Source organism: Lolium perenne, chromosome 7 (assembly GCF_019359855.2).
Source record: "Lolium perenne isolate Kyuss_39 chromosome 7, Kyuss_2.0, whole genome shotgun sequence".
NCBI classification, from domain to species: domain Eukaryota; kingdom Viridiplantae; phylum Streptophyta; class Magnoliopsida; order Poales; family Poaceae; genus Lolium; species Lolium perenne.
Window position 1 is genome coordinate 56,056,108 of NC_067250.2, and position 24,072 is coordinate 56,080,179.

Below are 24,072 nucleotides of genomic sequence, written 5' to 3' on the forward strand. Positions count from 1 at the left end.
TATCATGATCAAGATCATCTATCTGTAATGCTACATGTTGTGTTTGTTGGGATCCGATGAATATTGAATACTATGTCAAGTTGATTATCAATCTATCATATATGTTATTTATGTTCTTGCATGCTCTCCGTTGCTAGTAGAGGCTCTGGCCAAGTTGATACTTGTCACTCCAAGTGGGAGTATTTATGCTCGATAGTGGGTTCATGCCTCCATTAAATATGGGACAGTGACAGAAAGTTCTAAGGTTGTGGATGTGCTGTTGCCACTAGGGATAAAACATCGATGCTTTGTCTAAGGATATTTGTGTTGATTACATTACGCACCATACTTAATGCAATTGTCTGTTGCTTGCAACTTAATACCGGAAGGGGTTCGGATGATAACCTGAAAGTGGACTTTTTAGGCATAGATGCATGCTGGATAGCGGTCTATGTACTTTGTCGTAATGCCCTGATTAAATCTCATAGTACTCATCATGATATATGTATGTGCATTGTTATGCCTTCTTTATTTGTCAATTGCCCAACTATAATTTGTTCACCCAGCATGCTATTTATCTTATGGGAGAGACACCACTAGTGAACTGTGGATCCCGGTCCTATTCTTTACATCTGAAATACAATCTACTGCAATTGTTCTTTACTGTTCTTCGGAAACAATCATCATCATCCACACTATACATCTAATCCTTTGTTTACAGCAAGCCGGTGAGATTGACAACCTCACTGTTACGTTGGGGCAAAGTACTTTGATTGTGTTGTGCAGGTTCCACGTTGGCGCCAGAATCCCTGGTGTTGCGCCGCACTACACTCCGCCGCCATCAACCTTCAACGTGTTTCTTGGCTCCTCCTGGTTCGATAAACCTTGGTTTCTTTCTGAGGGAAAACTTGCTACTGTACGCATCACACCTTCCTCTTGGGGTTCCGAACGTACGTGTGTTAATTGCACGCATTAAGCATATTTTCTGGCGCCGTTGCCGGGGAGATCAAGACACGCTGCAAGGGGAGTCTCCCACATCCAATCTCTTTACTTTGTTTTTGTCTTGCTTTATTTTATTTACTACTTTGTTTGCTGCACTAAAACAAAACACAAAAAAATTAGTTGCTAGTTTTACTTTATTAACTGTCTTGTTCTCCATATCAAAAACACAAAAAATTAGTTACTTGCATTTAGTTTATTTTGTTATCATGTCTAGCTCTGAACCTGTTACTTCTTCACCTCATGAATTAATCTTTACTTTTAAACAAGGGGATGAGGAGAGTTTTAAAGATGCTTGGTCTAGAATTTTTGATTCTTATCGTAAAGCTGAACCTCAAATGACTCTAAGTTTGCTCCTTAGTAACTTTTATTTTGGGCTTATGATTCGCTATAGATATGCCTTGGATGCTGTAGTGGGAGGAGATTTCCTTCATTGCGATGGGGATCGAGCTTTTTGTCGGCCCCCGAAGTTAGATACGCATCACGGAACTAGTACCCCCGTGAATACGTACCCGAAGTTAGATACGCATCACGGAACTGGTACCCCCCGTGAATACGTATCCGTGTCGGAGCACCAAGCTGTTGACCCTAGGAGTAGGAATACGGACGCGGAACTAGTGCCCCTCGCGTACACGCATCCAGGCCTAGGTGTCTCGCCTTCCTGTGCACTCGATATGATACACGCACGGTGCACAGGTTACAAGGGCATAGCATCACAGATGATATCACAACATTAACTCTACGACACAAAAGAGTTAAATAAGTATATAGCAACGCTCATAGAGCAAGATAGCAAATGACACTCAGAGGACACATGTCCACAATACATCAATACATCATGCGGAAGCGAATATACGTCTGAGTACAGACAAGATGCAAAAGGGACTAAGAGTCCATAAATAAAGCAGTCGGATCCATATCCAGCAAGCCCCAGGCTGCTGCCTTAGGAGCGTCCCCTCTACTCGATGTAGTCGTCCTCGGCGTGATCAACAAAGTAGTGTCCAGGTGGATACTCATAACCTGTCGTACCTGCAAACATCGGGCCAACGGTTGCCGGAAAAAGAGAGGAAAAGCGAGGGTGAGTACCAAGGCGCGTACCCAGCGAGACTTAGAATATTGGCTGCGCTCGCCGGCTATATGGTGGGGTTTAGCGGCAGCAAAGCTTGCACTAAAACCTATAGAGACACACTCAACTTTCCGTCTGCAAGATATAGATAAGAGAGCGTGCATATAACAGTTCTAAAACTCTGCAAATATAACTCAGCCGATGCATTCCCCCTTCTACATGCTACAGGAAGAAGATGCAAAGGCACTCACACGGTGTACAGTTTTAACCAGTTTTTATTATAGTTCTGCTAATTACTACGCAAGTTAATTAGCAGATAAAGGGTGAAAGTTGTCTATGATCAAGCAACACTTCTCCAAGTCATCCATAACCGCGGACACGGCTTTTCGAAAAGATTGTAACCCTGCAGGGGTGCACTACTGGTCTCATACGCTCGATCAACCCTACTGGATCAAAGCAGAGTATCACGACACTACCTCTCCCTTCACCACAGACCAAGTCCAAGAGCCACCTAACTAAGTTAAACCCGTTACGGAGTTCGGCCGAGTCTCCGAGGCGGACCTAGCTGTTGCGAGGACGGCTTCAGAGGGTCAAAACACACACAGGGGCGAATGACCCGCTTCAGCATGCGATAGACGCACGTGCCGCACCTATACGTGCATACCAGAAACAAGGGATACAAGGCTCACTGGGCTTCCCAAAATAAAGAAGTAACAGGCTGGCATGCACGCGATAAAAGAGTAAACACACCAAAAACTAATTGTGGCACTTGGACAATGGAAGTAGTTCAGGAATTGGTCGAGGAGGCCCCACTGAACCCCACGTATGGTTAGTGCGCTCAGTCTTGGATCAGATAACAAGAACTCGGGATCCTAAGATATTACTGGACACAAGTGAGCCTTCTTCAAAACGAAAAAATCAGCTGACCCACCGATGCCTCTACTTAACAATTTTATTATTAGCATGAATAAGTAAGGTGTGATCTTATCGAACAGATATAACCATAACCATGTATCTCGGAACCCCCCAACAGATATAACCCAACTAGATAACAGTGGCGATAGCGATAATAGTAACAACATATAACAACGGTACTAAGCAAGCCTACGACTCGCATGGCTGACCCTGTAACCAAACAACAGATGTAGGACATATATATGGATCTATGGCTTGCAATAGGTGACATGCGATAGGATACGTGACAAGAACGGCACACTAGGATAGCAGTAAGGTAAAGAGGCAAAAGCAGAAAATAGGTAGCAGGGATAAGTGCTCGCCTGTCAAGTCAGAAGAAGAGAAACCGACACGATCCTCCTCAAGGTAGTAGTCGTACTCCTCGCCGTACTCCTCGGTACCGACGTCTAACGAGAAGAACCAAACACACATACAAGAGAGAGTACACAATCAATACAAGAAATGAAATGCGACAATATGATGCATGGCATGTGATATGCAAGAAGGACCATGCTTAGCAAAATTAAGTGGGGCAATCTGCTAGACAAGATAATTAATAATTGCCCGCACATATCATTTAGTTTTCGTGTAATTAACCATCTGGCAGAGATAGAAAGGTCTATGATGCATGACAAGTTCATAGTTGGATTCATCTCGGAAAAACGATTGATTTTGATATAAAGTTCATCGTCATCGGAGACACGGTACTCAAGATATGATTTGGCAAACTTTTAATTATATGAAGCACTTATTTCAATTAGTCAAATTACTTGTTCCAAGAAATAGCTGTCACAGGTTCAGATTTGAAATAGGATTCAAATCCTTGTAAGTTAATAGAACTACACAGTTTAAAAGAATTTGGGAAAACAAAATGTTAAAACAGTTGACTGTACCAGAGAACAAAGGAGTAAAGGAGTGATCTTTTTATACATGGACCAGAGGTATGGGACAACGATCCCAGGAGTAGCAGGAAAACAAAGACAAACTGGATAGATCACGTTCTGGGTGAAACTACAGGCAGCAGAAAAGAAGTTGTGTGCATCTACCGTAACTGAAGAGAGGATACTGAACTGATACGTGAGACTGTGTTCTGAAACCGAACCAGAGACGGAACAACAACACTACAGCTACAGATGCCAGATAGTTTTCGATCTCCAGGCTTCCCAGGGAATCGGCCAAGTGCTCCAACTAGCTGGGATAGATATCGTTTTGAAGAAACAAATTAACAACAGGGAAGCAGCTAACTAGAAGCTAACTGAAGAATTGACATCAGCTAACTGAACACGATTTAGAACTGCACAGGAATAAAAAGGGGCGCCTTGCGCGCTGGCGACAACGAACGAACTTGAGTCTCACCTATGGTGCAGATGTAACCAGCCAGCCAACTGAAGAGAGGGGCTCGGTCCTTTGAAGGAAACTGCGAAACTCGACCAAGATCGACGCTGCTGCGCCTCTGGTGGCACAACGACGAACTGCAGCGACGAACAGCGGAAAGATACGCAGATGACGGCGTCAGCTCAAGAAGCGGAAAAGAGGTACGGGAGAACGACAGGGAACTCGGACGGAGGCTCACCACGTCAAGGGAGAAAAGTTGGGGAGGATGGAGACGACGGCGGGGCGAAGCGGAGGTCGTCGGCGTGCACGGCGGCGCACCAGGTACGTCTTGGCGGCGGCGGCGTTCTTGAGCAGCTCCGGCTCCGGTTCAGCGAGGAGGAAGAGGGCACCACGGCGGCTCCATCCCCGCGCTCGGCGCAGCGAGCAGCGGCGAACAACGACGGCAAGGACGGCGATCTCCGGCAGGATTTCTTAGCGGTTTTGTCTGATGAAACTGAAGACTTTCTCTCAATGTCCCTCTCTGATTTTTGTGGAGCAGCAGAAAGGAGCAGAGGGGCGGCGCAGAGGAAGAGGTCTAGGGTTTGTGGCTTGATTTGGAGGAAGGGTAGAAGGATAGAGGAGCTGGGCAGGTGACCGTGAGAAGAAAGATTGGAAGATGCTCACGTCGTCTGGTTTCTGACGGAAAGAAGACAGATGAACAGGAGCTGCGCTGGGCGTCCAAGCAGAAAAAGGATCAGACTAGGCTGCTCTCTTTTCCATTTTATTTCAAATTCTTTTCTGGTTTTTACTCAACCAAAACCAAAACCATTTTGAATTAGGATAAGAGAAAGATTTGTAAATAATTTTAATTCACTGTTGGTTTGGATTAAACCAGGCAAAGTATTTTAGTAAACCAAAAAGTTGATTATTATGTTGAATAATTACAAAATAAGAGATTAAGGAGAGGGTATAATATTAACCCATATTTACTAGAAGTTTTGGCATGACCTTTTTAAAAAGTGGTCAAGTGTAGGAGTAGGATAGGTAGGCTTGAAGGTTGGAACATCTCAAGTGAGATGGAGGTAAAACGAAGAGAGAGAAACCAACACATCAAAGATGAAAGGCAAAATAAATCCAAATGCAAATTTTATAAGAACCAAAAGTGACATTATGAGATGCATGAATGCAAGATGATGCACAAACTTGCAAAAATAAAAGGGTAGCTCACTTGGGATGTTACAACTCGCCCCCCCTTGAAGGAATCGCGCCCCGAGATTCCTAAGGAGATGTGAAGAGAGCGGGATACTCGGATCTGAGAAGATCTTCGCGTTCCCAAGTTGCTTCTTTCTTGGAATGATTAGACCAAAGGACCTTGAGAAACTTGACAGAACTGTTCCTCGTCTTCCTTTCGGCTTCATCAAGAATGCGAACTGGATGCTCACGATAGGAAAGATCCTCTTGAAGGTCAATAGACTCGTGATCAACTGCACGGCCTGGATCTTTGAAACACTGCTTGAGCTGTGACACGTGGAACACATCGTGCACTTTGGAGAGATTTGGTGGAAGCTCTAACATGTAGGAAACTTCACCACGCCTTGCAAGAACCTTGAAAGGACCGATGTATCTTGGAGCCAACTTGCCCTTGATACCGAAACGATGTGTACCCCTCATGGGAGTGACACGGAGGTAAGCCAGATCATCAGGCTTATAGACCATATCACGGTGCTTGCTATCATAATAGCTTTTCTGACGAGACTGAGCTATCTTCAGATTGTCCCGAATGATTCTGACTTGTTCTTCAGCTTCTTTGACAAAGTCAGGACCAAAGAGTTTCCTTTCACCGGGACCTGACCAGTTTAGAGGCGTTCTGCACTTGCGACCATATTGAACTTCAAATGGTGCCATGCCAAGACTGGATTGATAGCTGTTGTTGTAGGAGAACTCAGCATATGGAAGACATTCTTCCCATTTCATGCCGAAGGAGATCACACAAGCACGAAGCATATCTTCAAGGATTTGATTTACCCTTTCAACTTGTCCACTAGTTTGAGGGTGATAAGCCGTGCTGAACAGAAGAGTTGTTCCCATAGCTTTCTGAAAGCTTGCCCAAAATCTGGAAGTGAAGATGCTTCCACGATCAGAGCTTATTTCCAAGGGAACACCATGAAGAGAGACAATTCTAGTGGTGTAGAGCTCAACCAACTGACTAGCAGAGATTGTTTCTTTGACAGGAAGGAAGTGAGCAACCTTAGAGAGGCGGTCAATCACAACGAAGATTGCATCATTGCCCTTGCGGGACTTTGGAAGGCCAGTGATGAAATCCATCTCGACTTTATCCCATTTCCACTCCGGAACTTTCAAGGGTTGCAGAACACCGGCCGGTCTTTTACATTCAGCTTTGACTCGGCGGCAAACATCACATTCGGAGACATACTTTGCTATCTCACGCTTCATTCTTGTCCACCAGAATGTTGACCTTAGATCGTGATACATTTTGGTGCTTCCAGGATGGATAGACAAGGGAGTATCATGAGCTTCTTTCATTATCAACGCTCGTAAGCTTTGGACTTTAGGAACGACCATGCGCCCTTCAAAGAACACAGTGCCTTGATCATCAAGAGAGAAAGCCTTGTACTTTGATTGATGCATATTCTCCTTGATTTTCTCGATTAAGACATCACCCAACTGTGCCTTTCTTATCTTTTCTTCAAGAGTAGGCTCAACTACCAAGGTTGCAACAAAGCCTTGAGGAACGATTTGAAGATTCAACTTCTGGAATTCTTCATGAAGAAGAGGTTGTGCTTCTTTCACCATGAGATTATTGCAATACTCCTTGCGACTCAGCACATCAGCCATCACATTTGCTTTGCCAGGAGTGTAGGAGATAGACAAGTCAAAGTCTTTGATGGTCTCCATCCATCTCGTTTGACGCATGTTCAAATTGGGTTGAGTGAAGATGTATTTGAGGCTTTTGTGGTCGGTGAAGATTTCACAACGGTTGCCCAACAAGTAGGGACGCCAAGTTGTCAAAGCATGTATAACCGCGGCAACCTCGAGATCATGAGTGGGATAGTTCAATTCATGCTTGCGCAACTGACGAGAAGTATACGCCACAACTTGACGTTCTTGCATGAGAACTGCACCCAATCCTTGAAGAGAGGCATCACAGAATATCTGGAAGGGCTTGGAAGTATCTGGAGCAACAAGAACTGGAGTTGAAGTGAGTTTCTGTTTCAGGAGTTCAAAGCTTTCTTGACACACCGGAGTCCAAAGGAACTTCTTGTCTTTCTTCAAAAGATCCGTGAGAGGCTTGGCAATTTTGGAGAAGTTCTCAACAAAGCGGCGGCAATAGCTAGCCAAACCGAGGAAGCTTCTCACTTGCTTGACATTCTTCGGAGGAAGCCATTCAACAATTGCCTTGACTGTTTCAGGATTGACGGCTATGCCTTTTGCAGAAATGACATGCCCAAGATAGACGACTTCTGGAAGCCAAAACTCGCACTTGGAGAACTTGGCATAAAGGCGATGCTCGCGGAGCTTGGTGAGGACGAGGCGAAGATGCTCTTCATGTTCTTCATTAGACTTGGAATAGACAAGGATATCATCAAGATAGACCACCACAAACTTGTCAAGATACTCCATGAAGACTGAGTTCATGAGGCGAGAGAACGTTGCTGGAGCATTAGTGAGGCCAAAGGACATGACTGTGTACTCATACAAGCCATAGCGAGTGGTGAAAGCTGTTTTTGGAATATCCTCCTTGCGGATTTTTATTTGGTGATAGCCGCTTCTCAAGTCCATCTTAGAGAACACAACGGCACCCGCAAGTTGGTCGAAGAGATCAATGATGCGAGGAAGAGGATATTTATTCTTGATCGTCTTCTCATTCAGAGGGCGGTAGTCAACCACCAAGCGATCAGTTTTATCCTTCTTCTTAACAAAGATGGTGGGGCAACCCCATGGGGAAGTGCTAGGCTGAATGAAACCAAGCTTTTCCAACTCATCAAGTTGTTTCTTGAGTTCAGCTAACTCATTTGGACCCATCTTGTATGGCCTCTTGGAGATAGGAGCTGTACCAGGTTCTAGCTCAATGACAAACTCAACAGCCCTGTCAGGTGGCATTCCTGGAAGCTCATTAGGGAAGACATCGGGGAAGTCACAAACCACCGAAACATCTTCAATTGAAGGTAGAGGATTTGCTTCAAGAGAGAACACTTGCACTGTTGAAGAAGTTGGAGAATAGACTATCTGGCCTGAAGGGTGAACAAGAGTGACAGACTTTGTGGGGCAATCAATCTTTGCCTTGTTAGCTTTCAACCAATTCATGCCAAGGATCACATCAATGCTAGCACTTTTGAGCACTATCAATGAAGCAAGGAACATATAGCTTCCAATGAAAATTTGGTTGCCATGACTTACATTAGAAGATCTCATATTTGCTCCTGGCGAGTGTACCATGAGAGTGTTGGGCAAAGAAACCAATGGCAACCCATGCATTTGAGCAAACTTTTGAGACACGAAAGAATGTGATGCACCGGTATCAAACAGAACTTTAGCAGGAAAAGAGTTCACAAGTAAGGTACCAAGCACAACGTCTGATGCCTTCTCAGCTTCCTCTGCGGTGATATTGTTGACAGTGGCAGATCTAGGCATATTGTTATAGTTGAAAGCCTTGCCTGTAGAAGGAGCACGCACCATCGTCTGAGTCGAGGAAGGACGAGGTGGTGGTGGTGGAAGTTGCTGCTTCTGAGAACAAGTACGGGAAGTGTGCCCAGGCTGGCCACAAGAGTAGCAAGTGACTGAAGAAGGACGGGGAGCAAACTGTCTCTGAGGAGGACCAAAAGCTGGCCTCTGCTGCTGAACAAAACCTCCGTGTTGCTGAGGAGCGAAAGCTGGCCTGTGCTGAAACTGTGCTGGCCTGTGAGCAAACTGAGGGGTGGGTGGGCGGGGAGCAAACCCAGGCGGTCTCGAGTGGAAGGACCGTGGTGCTGGTGGAGCAGTGTCAGGAAACCAAACTCTGCGCTTCTGAGGTGGCATAGCTGGTGTCGAAGAAGAGCCATTGTCACGAGAGTGCTTCCTTGACTGCTCAAACTCCTGTCTACCAGTCTCAGCCTTGATAGCTGTATCAACAAGCTCATCGAAGTTTCTGCACTTGATCAGGTTGATAGCGAACTTGACTGTAGGGTTGAGGCCTCTGCGAAACTTGTCTTGCTTCCTCTCATCGGTGGAGATCTCATCACCTGCATAGCGAGCAAGGTTGGTGAAGGCTCTGCTGTAGGTTTCCACATCCATATCAGCCTGTGTGAGCCTGCGAAACTCCTCACGCATCTTGTCCATGGCACCATCACGAATGTGATGACGCCTGAAAAGCGCCTGGAACTCATCCCAACCAGTCTCAACATCTGGATCTCTCCTCTCTAGGTAGCTGTCCCACCATGCAGCAGACTCACCTCTCAGGAGGAAGGTCACAAAGGAAACTCTGTCTGCTGGAGCTACACGCGCGGTGTTGAGGGTGCGGTTCATCTCACGCAGCCAATCATCTGCATCTAGTGGCTTCAGAGGAGTGTCGAAGGTGCGCGGGTTGAGATTAAGGAACTCTCTGATAGTGACCCGGCCATTCCCTTCATTGTTCTGCACCTGGTTCTGGGCCAACTGCGTTAGAATCTGAGTCACATTAAGCAGAGCTTGCCCAATTTCCAGAGGTGGAGGTGGAGGAGGCGGAGGTGCGCGCCTTGGAGGCATCCTGATGACAAACATCAAGATTGCAGATTAGTACACAGTAGGATAAAAATCCAACATAAGTACATTAGAAGAAACTTCAACTTGCAAGATAGAAACATGAATATGACATAGGTATCATCAAGGTACATGAATTCAAGTACACAAGAGCTAGCCATAACATATTGAAGATTAGAACGATAGCAAAACAATACTTCACAAATCTCGCAAGACAGTGGTATGTACCTATACTGAAGTTTTTTAACATTGGCAAGTGTCAACACGACCCAAGTTATGTTTATTGGAAGGTGAACAACACAAACATGAACTTGATAGGAACAGCTCCGTAGAAGAAAGGAACTCGATATTAGCACCGGAATCAACAACCAGTTAACATGATTATGCCAACAAGCTAGAAAAGAATTTTCAACCGAAACATGATTGATGAAGTAACACAGAAATTGGATCGAAGCAACATTTTTCTCAACACAAAACCACACAACAATCTATGGTACTACGGAAGCCCGAAGACGTGAAATCCTAGATGAAATTTAGGTAAGAAGAGAGTAAAATTCGTTACACTTCCTTACCAGAGGGAGGGTGGGTGGGTAAGAAATAAAAAGAATTCCTACTCTCGCGCATAAAGTTTTCCTACATAGCTACTAAAGTATTAGTTCTAGACACGACTACGTCCGCTGCAAGGGCTCCTAAAGGCAGTCCATGCTCTGATACCAAGTCTGTCGGCCCCCGAAGTTAGATACGCATCATGGAACTAGTACCCCCGTGAATACGTACCCGAAGTTAGATACGCATCACGGAACTGGTACCCCCCCGTGAATACGTATCCGTGTCGGAGCACCAAGCTGTTGACCCTAGGAGTAGGAATACGGACGCGGAACTAGTGCCCCTCGCGTACACGCATCCAGGCCTAGGTGTCTCGCCTTCCTGTGCACTCGATATGATACACGCACGGTGCACAGGTTACAAGGGCATAGCATCACAGATGATATCACAACATTAACTCTACGACACAAAAGAGTTAAATAAGTATATAGCAACGCTCATAGAGCAAGATAGCAAATGACACTCAGAGGACACATGTCCCAACAATACATCAATACATCATGCGGAAGCGAATACACGTCTGAGTACAGACAAGAAGCAAATGGGACTAAGAGTCCATAAATAAAGCAATAGGATCCATATCCAGCAAGCCCCAGGCTGCTGCCTTAGGAGCGTCCTCTCTACTCGATGTAGTCGTCCTCGGCGTGGTCAACAAAGTAGTGTCTAGGTGGATACTCATAACCTGTCGTACCTGCAAACATCGGGCCAACGGTTGCCGGAAAAAGAGAGGAAAAGCGAGGGTGAGTACCAAGGCGCGTACCCAGCGAGACTTAGAATATTGGCTGCGCTCGCCGGCTATATGGTGGGGTTTAGCGGCAGCAAAGCTTGCACTAAAACCTATAGAGACACACTCAACTTCCCGTTTACAAGATATAGATAAGAGAGCGTGCATATAACAGTTCTAAAACTCTGCAAATATAACTCAGCCGATGCATTCCCCCTTCTACATGCTACAGGAAGAAGATGCAAAGGCACTCACACGGTGTACAGTTTTAACCAGTTTTTATTATAGTTCTGCTAATTACTACGCAAGTTAATTAGCAGATAAAGGGTGAAAGTTGTCTATGATCAAGCAACACTTCTCCAAGTCGTCCATAATCGCGGACACGGCTTTTCGAAAAGATTGTAACCCTGCAGGGATGCACTACTGGTCTCATACGCTCGATCAACCCTACTGGATCAAAGCAGAGTATCACGACACTACCTCTCCCTTCACCACAGACCAAGTCCAAGAGCCACCTAACTAAGTTAAACCCGTTACGGAGTTCGGCCGAGTCTCCGAGGCGGACCTAGCTGTTGCGAGGATGGCTTCAGAGGGTCAAAACACACACAGGGGCGAATGACCCGCTTCAGCATGCGATAGACGCACGTGCCGCACCTATACGTGCATACCAGAAACAAGGGATACAAGGCTCACTGGGCTTCCCAAAATAAAGAAGTAACAGGCTGGCATGCACGCGATAAAAGAGTAAACACACCAAAAACTAATTGTGGCACTTGGACAATGGAAGTAGTTCTGGAATTGGTCGAGGAGGCCCCACTGAACCCCACGTATGGTTAGTGCGCTCAGTCTTGGATCAGATAACAAGAACTCGGGATCCTAAGATATTAGTGGACACAAGTGAGCCGTGTTCAAAACGAAAAATCAGCTGACCCACCGATGCCTCTACTTAGCAATTTTATTATTAGCATGAATAAGTAAGGTGTGATCTTATCGAACAGATATAACCATAAGCATGTAGCTCGGAACCCCCCAACAGATATAACCCAACTAGATAACAGTGGCGATAGCGATAATAGTAACAACATATAACAACGGTACTAAGCAAGCCTACGACTCGCATGGCTGACCCTGTAACCAAACAACAGATGTAGGACATATATATGGATCTATGGCTTGCAATAGGTGACATGCGATAGGATACGTGACAAGAACGGCACACCAGGATAGCAGTAAGGTAAAGAGGCAAAAGCAGAAAATAGGTAGCAGGGAAAAGTGCTCGCCTGTCAAGTCAGAAGAAGAGAAACCGGCACGATCCTCCTCAAGGTAGTAGTCGTACTCCTCGCCGTACTCCTCGGTACCGACGTCTAACGAGAAGAACCAAACACACATACAAGAGAGAGTACACAATCAATACAAGAAATGAAATGCGACAATATGATGCATGGCATGTGATATGCAAGAAGGACCATGCTTAGCAAAATTAAGTGGGGCAATCTGCTAGACAAGATAATTAATAATTGCCCGCACATATCATTTAGTTTTCGTGTAATTAACCATCTGGCAGAGATAGAAAGGTCTATGATGCATGACAAGTTCATAGTTGGATTCATCTCGGAAAAACGATTGATTTTGATATAAAGTTCATCGTCATCGGAGACACGGTACTCAAGATATGATTTGGCAAACTTTTAATTATATGAAGCACTTATTTCAATTAGTCAAATTACTTGTTCCAAGAAATAGCTGTCACAGGTTCAGATTTGAAATAGGATTCAAATCCTTGTAAGTTAATAGAACTACACAGTTTAAAAGAATTTGGGAAAACAAAATGTTAAAACAGTTGACTGTACCAGAGAACAAAGGAGTAAAGGAGTGATCTTTTTATACATGGACCAGAGGTATGGGACAACGATCCCAGGAGTAGCAGGAAAACAAAGACAAACTGGATAGATCACGTTCTGGGTGAAACTACAGGCAGCAGAAAAGAAGTTGTGTGCATCTACCGTAACTGAAGAGAGGATACTGAACTGATACGTGAGACTGTGTTCTGAAACCGAACCAGAGACGGAACAACAACACTACAGCTACAGATGCCAGATAGTTTTCGATCTCCAGGCTTCCCAGGGAATCGGCCAAGTGCTCCAACTAGCTGGGATAGATATCGTTTTGAAGAAACAAATTAACAACAGGGAAGCAGCTAACTAGAAGCTAACTGAAGAATTGACATCAGCTAACTGAACACGATTTAGAACTGCACAGGAATAAAAAGGGGCGCCTTGCGCGCTGGCGACAACGAACGAACTTGAGTCTCACCTATGGTGCAGATGTAACCAGCCAGCCAACTGAAGAGAGGGGCTCGGTCCTTTGAAGGAAACTGCGAAACTCGACCAAGATCGACGCTGCTGCGCCTCTGGTGGCACAACGACAGCGACGAACAGCGGAAAGATACGCAGATGACGGCGTCAGCTCAAGAAGCGGAAAAGAGGTACGGGAGAACGACAGGGAACTCGGACGGAGGCTCACCACGTCAAGGGAGAAAAGTTGGGGAGGATGGAGACGACGGCGGGGCGAAGCGGAGGTCGTCGGCGTGCACGGCGGCGCACCAGGTACGTCTTGGCGGCGGCGGCGTTCTTGAGCAGCTCCGGCTCCGGTTCAGCGAGGAGGAAGAGGGCACCACGGCGGCTCCATCCCCGCGCTCGGCGCAGCGAGCAGCGGCGAACAACGACGGCAAGGACGGCGATCTCCGGCAGGATTTCTTAGCGGTTTTGTCTGATGAAACTGAAGACTTTCTCTCAATGTCCCTCTCTGATTTTTGTGGAGCAGCAGAAAGGAGCAGAGGGGCGGCGCAGAGGAAGAGGTCTAGGGTTTGTGGCTTGATTTGGAGGAAGGGTAGAAGGATAGAGGAGCTGGGCAGGTGACCGTGAGAAGAAAGATTGGAAGATGCTCACGTCGTCTGGTTTCTGACGGAAAGAAGACAGATGAACAGGAGCTGCGCTGGGCGTCCAAGCAGAAAAAGGATCAGACTAGGCTGCTCTCTTTTCCATTTTATTTCAAATTCTTTTCTGGTTTTTACTCAACCAAAACCAAAACCATTTTGAATTAGGATAAGAGAAAGATTTGTAAATAATTTTAATTCACTGTTGGTTTGGATTAAACCAGGCAAAGTATTTTAGTAAACCAAAAAGTTGATTATTATGTTGAATAATTACAAAATAAGAGATTAAGGAGAGGGTATAATATTAACCCATATTTACTAGAAGTTTTGGCATGACCTTTTTAAAAAGTGGTCAAGTGTAGGAGTAGGATAGGTAGGCTTGAAGGTTGGAACATCTCAAGTGAGATGGAGGTAAAACGAAGAGAGAGAAACCAACACATCAAAGATGAAAGGCAAAATAAATCCAAATGCAAATTTTATAAGAACCAAAAGTGACATTATGAGATGCATGAATGCAAGATGATGCACAAACTTGCAAAAATAAAAGGGTAGCTCACTTGGGATGTTACACTTTTAATGCCATAAAGAAATTGGTTGCATCACATAGTTCAGCTAATAACTTTGAATCAGCTCTTATTAGCATTTATAATAGATTAAACACTCTTGAGACAAGTGCATCTTGCTTGAAAGAAAATTATAGTTATGTTCGTAACCGTCTTGATCAAGTTTTAGTGAACTCTGAACCTTCAATGTGGGACCCTACTATTAAAATTATTATTGGTGGTAAAACTTTTCATGCCCATTGTGATATTATGTCTGAATTTTGCCTTATGCCTAAGAGTATTTATGAATCTTTGACACTTTGGGGACTCGTTGAAGGGGGAGAAGGAGTAACTCTTATTGATAACTCTGTTATAATTCCTAAGGGAATAGCCGAGTGTGTGCACACAACCATTCTTGGAAGAACGGTATCCACTGATTATCTTGTTATTGAATGTGTAGGAACAGGACAAATCACACTTGGAAGATCCCTGCTGAAACTATTGGGAGCAATCATAGATGTGGGAGAAGGCACCCTAAAATTCACCTCTACACCGGGAGGCAGACATGTATTCCCTAAACCAAAGAGTAAGAAAAAGAGTAAGAAGGGTAGGCGTAAAGCCCGAGGTAATAATGTTGATGCTTCATCTCTTGATAATACTTGATTCACACTTTCTGCGCCTAGCTGAAAGGCGTTAAAGAAAAGCGCTTATGGGAGACAACCCATTATTTTACTTTTGCACTTTGTTTTATATTTGAGTCTTGGAAGTTGTTATTACTGTAGCAACCTCTTCTTATCTTTATTTTATTGCATTGTTGTGCCAAGTAAAGTCTTTGATAGTAAAGTCAATACTAGATTTGGATTACTGCGCAGAAACAGATTTCTTGCTGTCATGAATTTGGGTATGGTTCTCTGTAGGTAACTTAGAAAAATCTGCCAATTTACGTGCGTGATCCTCAGATATGTACGCAACTTTCATTCAATTTGGGCATTTTCATCTGAGCAAGTCTGGTGCCTCTAAAAAATTCGTCTTTACGGACTGTTCTGTTTTGACAGATTCTGCCTTTTATTTCGCATTGCCTGTTTTGCTATGTTTGATGGATTTCTTTGTTCCATTAACTTTCAGTAGCTTTGTGCAATGTCCAGAAGTGTTAAGAAAGATTATTTCACCTCTGAATATATGAATTATGCACTGACCCTCTAATGAGTTTGTTTTCAGTTTGGTGTGGAGGAAGTTTTCAAGGGTCAAGAGAGGAGGATGATACAATATGATTAAGAAGAGTGAAAAGTCAAAGCTTGGGGATGCCCCCGTGGTTCATCCCTGCATATTTTAAGAAGACTCAAGCGTCTAAGCTTGGGGATGCCCAAGGCATCCCTTCTTCATCGACAACGTATCAGGTCACCTCTAGTGAAACTATATTTTTATTCCGTCACATCTTATGCGCTTTACTTGGAGCGTCTGTTTGTTTTTGTTTTTGTTTTTATTTGAATAAAATCGGATCCTAGCATTCTTTGTTTGGGAGAGAGACACGCTCCGCTGTTTCGTCTGAACACATGTGTTCTTAGCTTTATTCTTAATGTTCATTGCGAAAGTTGGACTATTTCATTCATTGCTATATGGTTGGAAACGTAAAATGCCGCACGTGGTAAATGGTATAATGTCTTGAATAATGTGATACTTGGCAATTGTTGTGCTCATATAGATCATGTTTAAGCTCTTGCATCATGTACCTTGTACTCATTAATGAAGAATTACATAGAGCTTGCTAAAATTTGGTTTGCATGATTGATCTCTAGAGTCTAGATATTTTCTGGTTAAGGTGTTTGAACAACAAGGAGACAATGTAAAGTCTTATAATAGTTACAATATGTTCATATGTGAGCTTTGCTGCACCTTTTATACTTGAGTTTGCTTCAAACAACCTTGCTAGCCTAGCCTTGTATTGAGAGGAATTCTTCTCGTGCATCCAAATCCCTGAGCCAAATACTATGCCATTTGTGTCCACCATACCTACCTACCACATGGTATTTCTCTGCCATTCCAAAGTACATTACTTGAGTGCTACCTTTAAACTTCTATTCTTTGCCTTTACAATACATAGCTCATGGGAAAATAGCCTTAAAAACTATTATGGTGAAGAATATGTTGCTATGTGTCTTATTTCTTAATAAGTTGCTTGTTGAGCTGTAACCATGTTTCTGGGGACGCCATCAACTTTTACCTTTGTTGAATATCATGTGAGTTGCTATGCATGTTCGTCTTGTTTGAAGTAAGGGCGATTTTCATGATCAAATGGTTTGAGTATGCATATTGTTAGAGAAGAACATTGGGCCGCTAACTAAAGCCATGAATCATGGTGGAAGTTTCAGTTTGGACAGAAATCCTCAATCTCTTATGAGAATTTTAACTGTTGTTGAATGCTTATGCATTAAAGAGGAGTCCATTATCTGTTATCTATGTTGTCCCGGTATGGATGTCTATGTTGAGAATAATCAAAAGCGAGAAATCCAATGCGAACTTTCTCCTTAGACCTCTGTACAGGCGGCATTGAGGTACCCCTTTGTGTCACTTGGTTGAAACATATGTTATGCAATGATAATCCGTGTTAATCCAAGCTAATTAGGACAAGGTGCGAGCACTATTAGTATACTATGCATGAGGCTTGCAACTTATAAGATATCTTATACATAACACATATGCTTTATTACTACCGTTGACAAAATTGTTTCTATGTTTTCAAAATTAAAAGCTCTAGCACAAAAATAGTAATCCATGCTTCCCTCTGCGAAGGGCCTATCTTCTACTTTATTGTTGAGTCAGTTTACCTATTCCTTCTATCTTAGAGGCAAACACTTGTGTAAACTGTGTGCATTGATTCTTACATGTTTACCTATTGCACTTGTTATATTACTTTGTGTTGACAATTATCCATGAGATATATATGTTGAAGTTGAAAGCAACCGCTGAAACTTATATCTTCCTTTGTGTTGCTTCAATACCTTTACTTTGAATTTATTGCTTTATGAGTAACTCTTATGCAAGTCTTATTGATGCCTGTCTTGAAAGTATTATTCATGAAAAGTCTTTGCTATATGATTCATTTGTTTACTCATTATCTTCATCATTGCTTCGAATCGCTGCATTCATCTCATATGCATACAATAGTATGATCAAGATTATGATAGCATGTCACTTCAGAAATTATCCTTGTTATCGTTTACCTACTCGAGGGCGAGTAGGAACTAAGCTTGGGGATGCTTGATACGTCCCAAACGTATCTATAATTTCTTATGTTCCATGCTACTTTTATGATGATACTCACATGTTTTATACACATTATATGTCATTATTATGCATTTTCCGGCACTAACCTATTGACGAGATGCCGAAGAGCCAGTTGCTGTTTTCTGCTGTTTTTGGTTTCAGAAATCCTAGTAAGGAAATATTCTCGGAATTGGACGAAATCAAAGCCCAGGGGCTTATTTTTCCACGAAGCTTCCAGAAGACCGAGGGAGATACGAAGTGGGGCCACGGGGCGCCGCCACACTAGGGCGACGCGGCCTAACGGGGGCCCCTCGCGGCCCTAGCGTGTGGGGCCCCCGTGACTCCTCCGACTCCGCCCTTCCGCCTACTTAAAGTCTTCGTCGCGAAACCCCCAGTACCGAGAGCCACGATACGGAAAACCTTCCAGAGACGCCGCCGCCAATCCCATCTCGGGGGATTCAGGAGATCACCTCCGGCACCCTGCCGGAGAGGGGAATCATCTCCCGGAGGTCTCTTCATCGCCATGATCGCCTCCGGATTGATGTGTGAGTAGTCCACCCCTGGACTATGGGTCGATAGCAGTAGCTAGATGGTTGTCTTCTCCTCATTGTGCTATCATGTTAGATCTTGTGAGCTGCCTATCATGATCAAGATCATCTATCTGTAATGCTACATGTTGTGTTTGTTGGGATCCGATGAATATTGAATACTATGTCAAGTTGATTATCAATCTATCATATATGTTATTTATGGTCTTGCATGCTCTCCGTTGCTAGTAGAGGCTCTGGCCAAGTTGATAATTGTGACTCCAAGAAGGAGTATTTATGCTCGATAGTGGGTTCATGCCTCCATTAAATCTGGGACAGTGACAGAAAGTTCTAAGGTTGTGGATGTGCTGTTGCCACTAGGGATAAAACATCGATGCTTTGTCTAAGGATATTTGTGTTGATTACATTACGCACCATACTTAATGCAATTGTCTGTTGCTTGCAACTTAATACCGGAAGGGGTTCGGATGATAACCTGAAAGTGAACTTTTTAGGCATAGATGCATGCTGGATAGCGGTCTATGTACTTTGTCGTAATGCCCTGATTAAATCTCATAGTACTCATCATGATATATGTATGTGCATTGTTATGCCTTCTTTATTTGTCAATTGCCCAACTGTAATTTGTTCACCCAACATGCTATTTATCTTATGGGAGAGACACCACTAGTGAACTGTGGACCCCGGTCCTATTCTTTACATCTGAAATACAATCTACTGCAATTGTTCTTAACTGTTCTTCGCAAACAATCATCATCATCCACACTATACATCTAATCCTTTGTTTACAGCAAGCCGGTGAGATTGACAACCTTACTGTTACGTTGGGGCAAAGTACTTTGATTGTGTTGTGCAGGTTCCACGTTGGCGCCAGAATCCCTGGTGTTGCGCCGCACTACACTCCGCCGCCATCAACCTTCAACGTGCTTCTTGGCTCCTCCTGGTTCGATAAACCTTGGTTTCTTTCTGAGGGAAAACTTGCTACTGTACGCATCACACCTTCCTCTTGGGGTTCCCAACGGACGTGTGTTAATTGCACGCATCAGCTGTCAACACTTGTCTTGTTCTATTGCTCATTTCTGAATTGCTTCATTTTGTTGTGATTGCTAACTTCTTCTTTTGCCATGCTAGTGGTATATGGTGTTTCGCGGGCGGGTTCGAGGAATCTACAGATCATGGAGAATCTGTCAAGATCAGGTCAATGGCTACTCCAACAACAGCTACCGAGGATATGCAACATTGGAGGAGGCACATCAAGAGTACCTCAGCTTCCTGGAAGAGGAGATGCAGGAAGATCATGCCATCGATGAGGCAGTGCCATTAGCACAGCTGCCGCCGGAGGAAGTACATGCTCTACAAGGAGCACCGCCGGAGGTACGTCCCAGCCGGGTGAAAGATTACATCATCGCCTTCCTCATCGTGGTGATCGTCAGGATCTTGTTCTTCTGAGTGGTCTCTGATCGTATGTAAGATGTCATGGCATGGTAATCTCACCCTATTTGAATTGTGGTAAGGATTTCCTGCGTGCAAGATGGGCTGGAAAGGGCAACCAAACGATGGGGCCTGTGTTCCTTCTCCGGCGCGCAAAAGGCCGCACAGGCTACCAAACGACCCGACAAAAGTGGCACATGGCCCGTTCGCGACGCGCAATGCCTCCCATCTCGCTGGCGCATGCTTGCAGGTTTTCGGCCCAGGCAACCAAACACACCTTTAATACTGATATCGAATCATGGAGCTGCCACCATCAGACTCAAATGGCTGCATCGTCTGCTCAGCCTGTGAACCGAGGCATAGCCCGGTGGTTGGGATGGGCTGATGCATCCCCGCCCGCCCAGGTTCGAGTCTCCGCACTCGCAATTTGGTGTCGTACACACAATCACTTCTAGTAAAATCACAGCGCTTTGGGTTTCTTCCCCTTAAAGCCAAACATTTTTTTTTTTCTGCTCAGCCTGGTGCCCAATAGATTGATGCAGGTCGGCCGAGAAAGCAGAGGCCATCGCCATCAAGGAGGGCCTTGTTTCCAGTCAGATTGATTGCGAGAGTGATTGACAGAACTTGTAAAATTTCTCAACTTCCAATCAATTGACAGATCCTGGCTTGCTTGCCATCTCTAAAGCCATGCAGATTGTCCAAACCATAAGAATCTCAAAGATTACGAGATCTGCCAACATGGCCGCTCATCTGCTTGCTACTTTTATTAGAAGTGTGTTGCGTAGTGGTGTTATGCATTGCTCTGCCCAAGCCTGAGTGCAAAAGCAAGCAATGTCTGATTGTAACAAAAATTCTTGCCCTAAATTTAATCACAATACCTTAAAAAAAAGGTACATAACGAAGGCTAAACAGTGGACACATACGGAAGGAATCGTGTCACAGATACTGGAAGGCAGGATCATAGTTCAAAACACCAGCAGCAAGCCAGCAATATCTAAATGTTTGCAGAAATCTACCACTGATGTCTGCACAATACAGTAACTAAGCAGAAACATTCAGCAATCTCAATGAAGCTGGTATTTCCAAGCAATCAAACATCACATATATAGCGATCCACCAAGCAATACATGGTACTCCTACTACTTCAAATAAGAGTTATCCAACATCCTCGCTAAGACGCTTCATTTTGGGTCGGTGAAGAACTTATTAATCCCTGGCATGATCTCGGTGGTCTTGTTCTGCACAAATGCTGCTCTCCCCACATTGCTGACCCTGCAGATGAGATATGTTTCAGTATATTAATATTAACAAGATCAGATATCCCTTTTTAGATTGTTTTTTTAGACAAGATTAATATGAGCTACCACTAATTAAAAACAACCAACAAAATAATGTTTTTAAAGATCACCTTCTCATCATGCAATTGCACTAAACAATTGCATGAAAAGTATTCCATATAATACACATAGTTCATTATCCATTAGAACCCACATGATAGCACACGTGATGTCCTGATTGGTTCAGTATCATGCTCAGAATAGAAAACGATCCTACAAATTATCAATTATGTTTGCAATTTCCACAACAATACAGGCAAACAAGCAAGAGCACCCTTGTAAACGGCCAAGAGTAAGTTCAAGCATTCAAGGATTTCAACAATACACATATTTCAAGCCATCGACCATCTTGACATATAGCAACCCTCTGCTGGTAAATGGGGAATGTAGAAGTAGATACCACATGGACGCAGGTCATGAGATAAAATGTTGCAATAGTCAAGGCACATGTTTTACACGCCAAAACCTTAAGAATTGAGAAATCTGAACTTCCAAAGGATTGTGTCTGGAGGACAGGAACAAGTTCAAAATACCAGAGGCAACATCAAAATGTTGCAGCAATCAGCAAGCTACCACTATACACATGACTGACCATTCAAGGAATTCAACAGTACACATATTTCAAGCCATCAGCCATCTCACATATATAGAAAAGCCATCAAGCAATTCATGGTTCTACTTTCAATAAGAGTTATTTTGACATCTCCAAATTACTCGAAGTGGGTTTTACATTTGACCACAACAGTTACTAATAAGCAGCACGACATTTTGACCAGCCGACTCATAGCCAGACTGGGATGCTTCATTTCGGGTCGGTGAAGAACTTGTTGATTCCTGGCATGATCTCGGGGGTCTTGTTCTGCACAAAGGCCCTGAGACCGTGCTCGGCGTAGCGCCTCCCCTCCTCGTGGTTCTCCAGCACTCCAGCCGCCCTCCCAACCTTGCTGACCCTGCAGACGAAATCGTTTCAGCGTGTCTCTTTGTACAAACAAGATGCAGACATGTTTCAGGCCGTTCTCTAACACGATTAAGCTAAGCTGGCACTACTTTAGAATAATCAATCCAGATGATGTTTGTTAAGAATTAAGATCACCTTATCATCATGCAGGTGCAGTAAACAGTCAATTGCAAGAAAAGCAGACCATATATAATACAACAGTTCATTGTCCATGAGAACCCACAAGATAACACGCTTGGCTCCCTGTCTACGAGCAATGATTGTTGCAATATCATACTCGGAACACAAAATAATCCTAGCACAAATTATGGGCGCAATTTCCCTAGTAATACAGGCAAACAAGCAAGAACACTCTTGTAAAATGCCAAATTGTTCTCACGCCTTGTGGATTAGTTCCCCCCTTACACAAACGAAATCTAGAGCACAGATTTTCACCTGGCAAAACATAACCACGACAACCATAGCACCGAAGTCAACACCGTAAGACCACGAACTGGCCGAAATCCAGCGGATCTACTCTATCTAGTCCACTAATAAGCACAACGCCAACTCTTGCAAAAATCGAACAAGCGAGACGGGGCAGGAGCCGTATCTCCAAGAAATCAAGTAGCAAGTGGGGCACTAGAATCCGGATCCGTACCTCACTTCGGGGTTACCGGTGATGTTGCGAAACAGGCTGAAGAAGCAGATGCCCACAGCCACGCCGGTCGCCGCGAACAGCGGGTACACCTGCGCCGACGCAAACAAAGGGGGATAAGCTGGACATCAGAAGAGCGAGCGAGGGGTAGGAGTGGACGGTCGGACTCGGATCTGGGCGTAGAGAGCTCACCTCGGGCCGGACCCACTTGCTGGCGGCCATCGGAGTCGCCGGGAGGACGCTGCGACGGCGGCGGCGGACGATGCGAGAGGAAAGTGAGGAGAGGCGACGGCGGGTGAGTGGGGAGAGCGGGCGGAGCGCGTGAGGAGGCTTTATCGTGGCGTGGCCACTCACTCGCTCGGGGCCTGTAATGACGGGTTTGCCCTCGCGGTTCCGTATGGTTTTTTTGGGCAGTAGTGAAACGTACCCGGCTTTTTCGAGACAAGTGGATACGGTCGTACAAGCCGAGTGGTTTTTTTAGTGGGTGATGATTAGCTTAGTTGTTGGCTAGATGGATAAGCACGCAGCATTAACCAATACATTTTTGATCTAAGGCTGATCAATCAGTTGGTCTGAAGCGAAATGACGAAATTGCCTGTCCAAGGATACTCCAAATTACACCTAGGCATTCCTCGGCCTCACCTTTAGGCTTACAAATCAGGCCTAATTTGGTCCAAACATGCGAAAACTTGGTCCGGCCAGACAAGCCCTGCCTAGACTAGGTTTAAATTGCTTTCCTTGCAAGCCTGAGCCCAGCCCAACCCAACGTTCAGGCTCTAAAATCAGGCCCGAACCTAGCTTGGCTCGGCCCGGGACTGTGTTACCCATGTTGCCCATGCCTAGCTGTACTCCAAATATACGTTTGAGGCACCAAAATAAAATTTCTAAAAGGGCAACCTTAAAAAACACTTTGTGTGGATTGTATCCAGTTCCTCCAAACCGGCCCTAAATGTGGACAAGCGAGTGAATATCCGTATGAGGAAGCAAGTTTAAGTTGACAAAGTTTGGATAAAATCATTTTTTTTTTCACAAAATACAACTG

At 44.4% G+C, this 24,072-nt stretch overlaps 2 protein-coding genes across 3 annotated transcripts; both read right to left on the reverse strand.

Annotated features, from left to right (window-relative positions):
- Nucleotides 1-1,701: 1,701 nt before the first annotated feature.
- LOC127317435 (uncharacterized) lies at nucleotides 1,702-13,804 on the reverse strand. 2 transcript variants are annotated; one of them, XM_051347995.2, is made up of 5 exons: nucleotides 13,692-13,804; nucleotides 12,659-12,742; nucleotides 8,896-10,055; nucleotides 3,322-3,405; nucleotides 1,702-2,007 (listed from the first exon to the last, which is right to left on the reverse strand). In XM_051347995.2, the coding sequence occupies exons 3-5, from the start codon at nucleotides 10,052-10,054 to the stop codon at nucleotides 1,937-1,939; spliced, it is 1,314 nt and encodes a 437-aa protein (XP_051203955.2). In that variant the 5' UTR covers nucleotide 10,055; nucleotides 12,659-12,742; nucleotides 13,692-13,804; the 3' UTR covers nucleotides 1,702-1,936. The 2 variants fall into 2 exon arrangements, 1 of the variants encoding a protein (XP_051203955.2); XR_011747998.1 differs by lacking the exons at nucleotides 8,896-10,055; nucleotides 12,659-12,742; nucleotides 13,692-13,804 and adding an exon at nucleotides 5,541-8,881 and having other exon boundaries at nucleotides 1,982-2,007.
- An 8,234-nt stretch (nucleotides 13,805-22,038) lies between these two features.
- LOC127317434 (uncharacterized) lies at nucleotides 22,039-23,379 on the reverse strand. Its single transcript, XM_051347994.2, has 3 exons — nucleotides 23,223-23,379; nucleotides 23,034-23,122; nucleotides 22,039-22,385 (listed from the first exon to the last, which is right to left on the reverse strand). The coding sequence occupies exons 1-3, from the start codon at nucleotides 23,250-23,252 to the stop codon at nucleotides 22,238-22,240; spliced, it is 267 nt and encodes an 88-aa protein (XP_051203954.1). The 5' UTR covers nucleotides 23,253-23,379; the 3' UTR covers nucleotides 22,039-22,237.
- Between the last annotated feature and the right edge of the window lie 693 nt (nucleotides 23,380-24,072).

Coding starts and splice junctions, on each gene's coding strand:
- LOC127317435 (XM_051347995.2), bottom strand. CDS start 10,054: ATGCCTCCAAGGCGCGCACCTCCGCCTCCTCCACCTCCACCTCTGGAA. Junction 3,406..8,895: donor GGCATCAGACGTTGTGCTTG/GTACCTTACTTG, acceptor TCTTCTCGTTAG/ACGTCGGTACCGAGGAGTAC. Junction 2,008..3,321: donor CTCTTCTTCTGACTTGACAG/GCGAGCACTTAT, acceptor CGATGTTTGCAG/GTACGACAGGTTATGAGTAT.
- LOC127317434 (XM_051347994.2), bottom strand. CDS start 23,252: ATGGCCGCCAGCAAGTGGGTCCGGCCCGAG. Junction 23,123..23,222: donor GCAAGTGGGTCCGGCCCGAG/GTGAGCTCTCTA, acceptor GCGTCGGCGCAG/GTGTACCCGCTGTTCGCGGC. Junction 22,386..23,033: donor ACCGGTAACCCCGAAGTGAG/GTACGGATCCGG, acceptor TTTCGTCTGCAG/GGTCAGCAAGGTTGGGAGGG.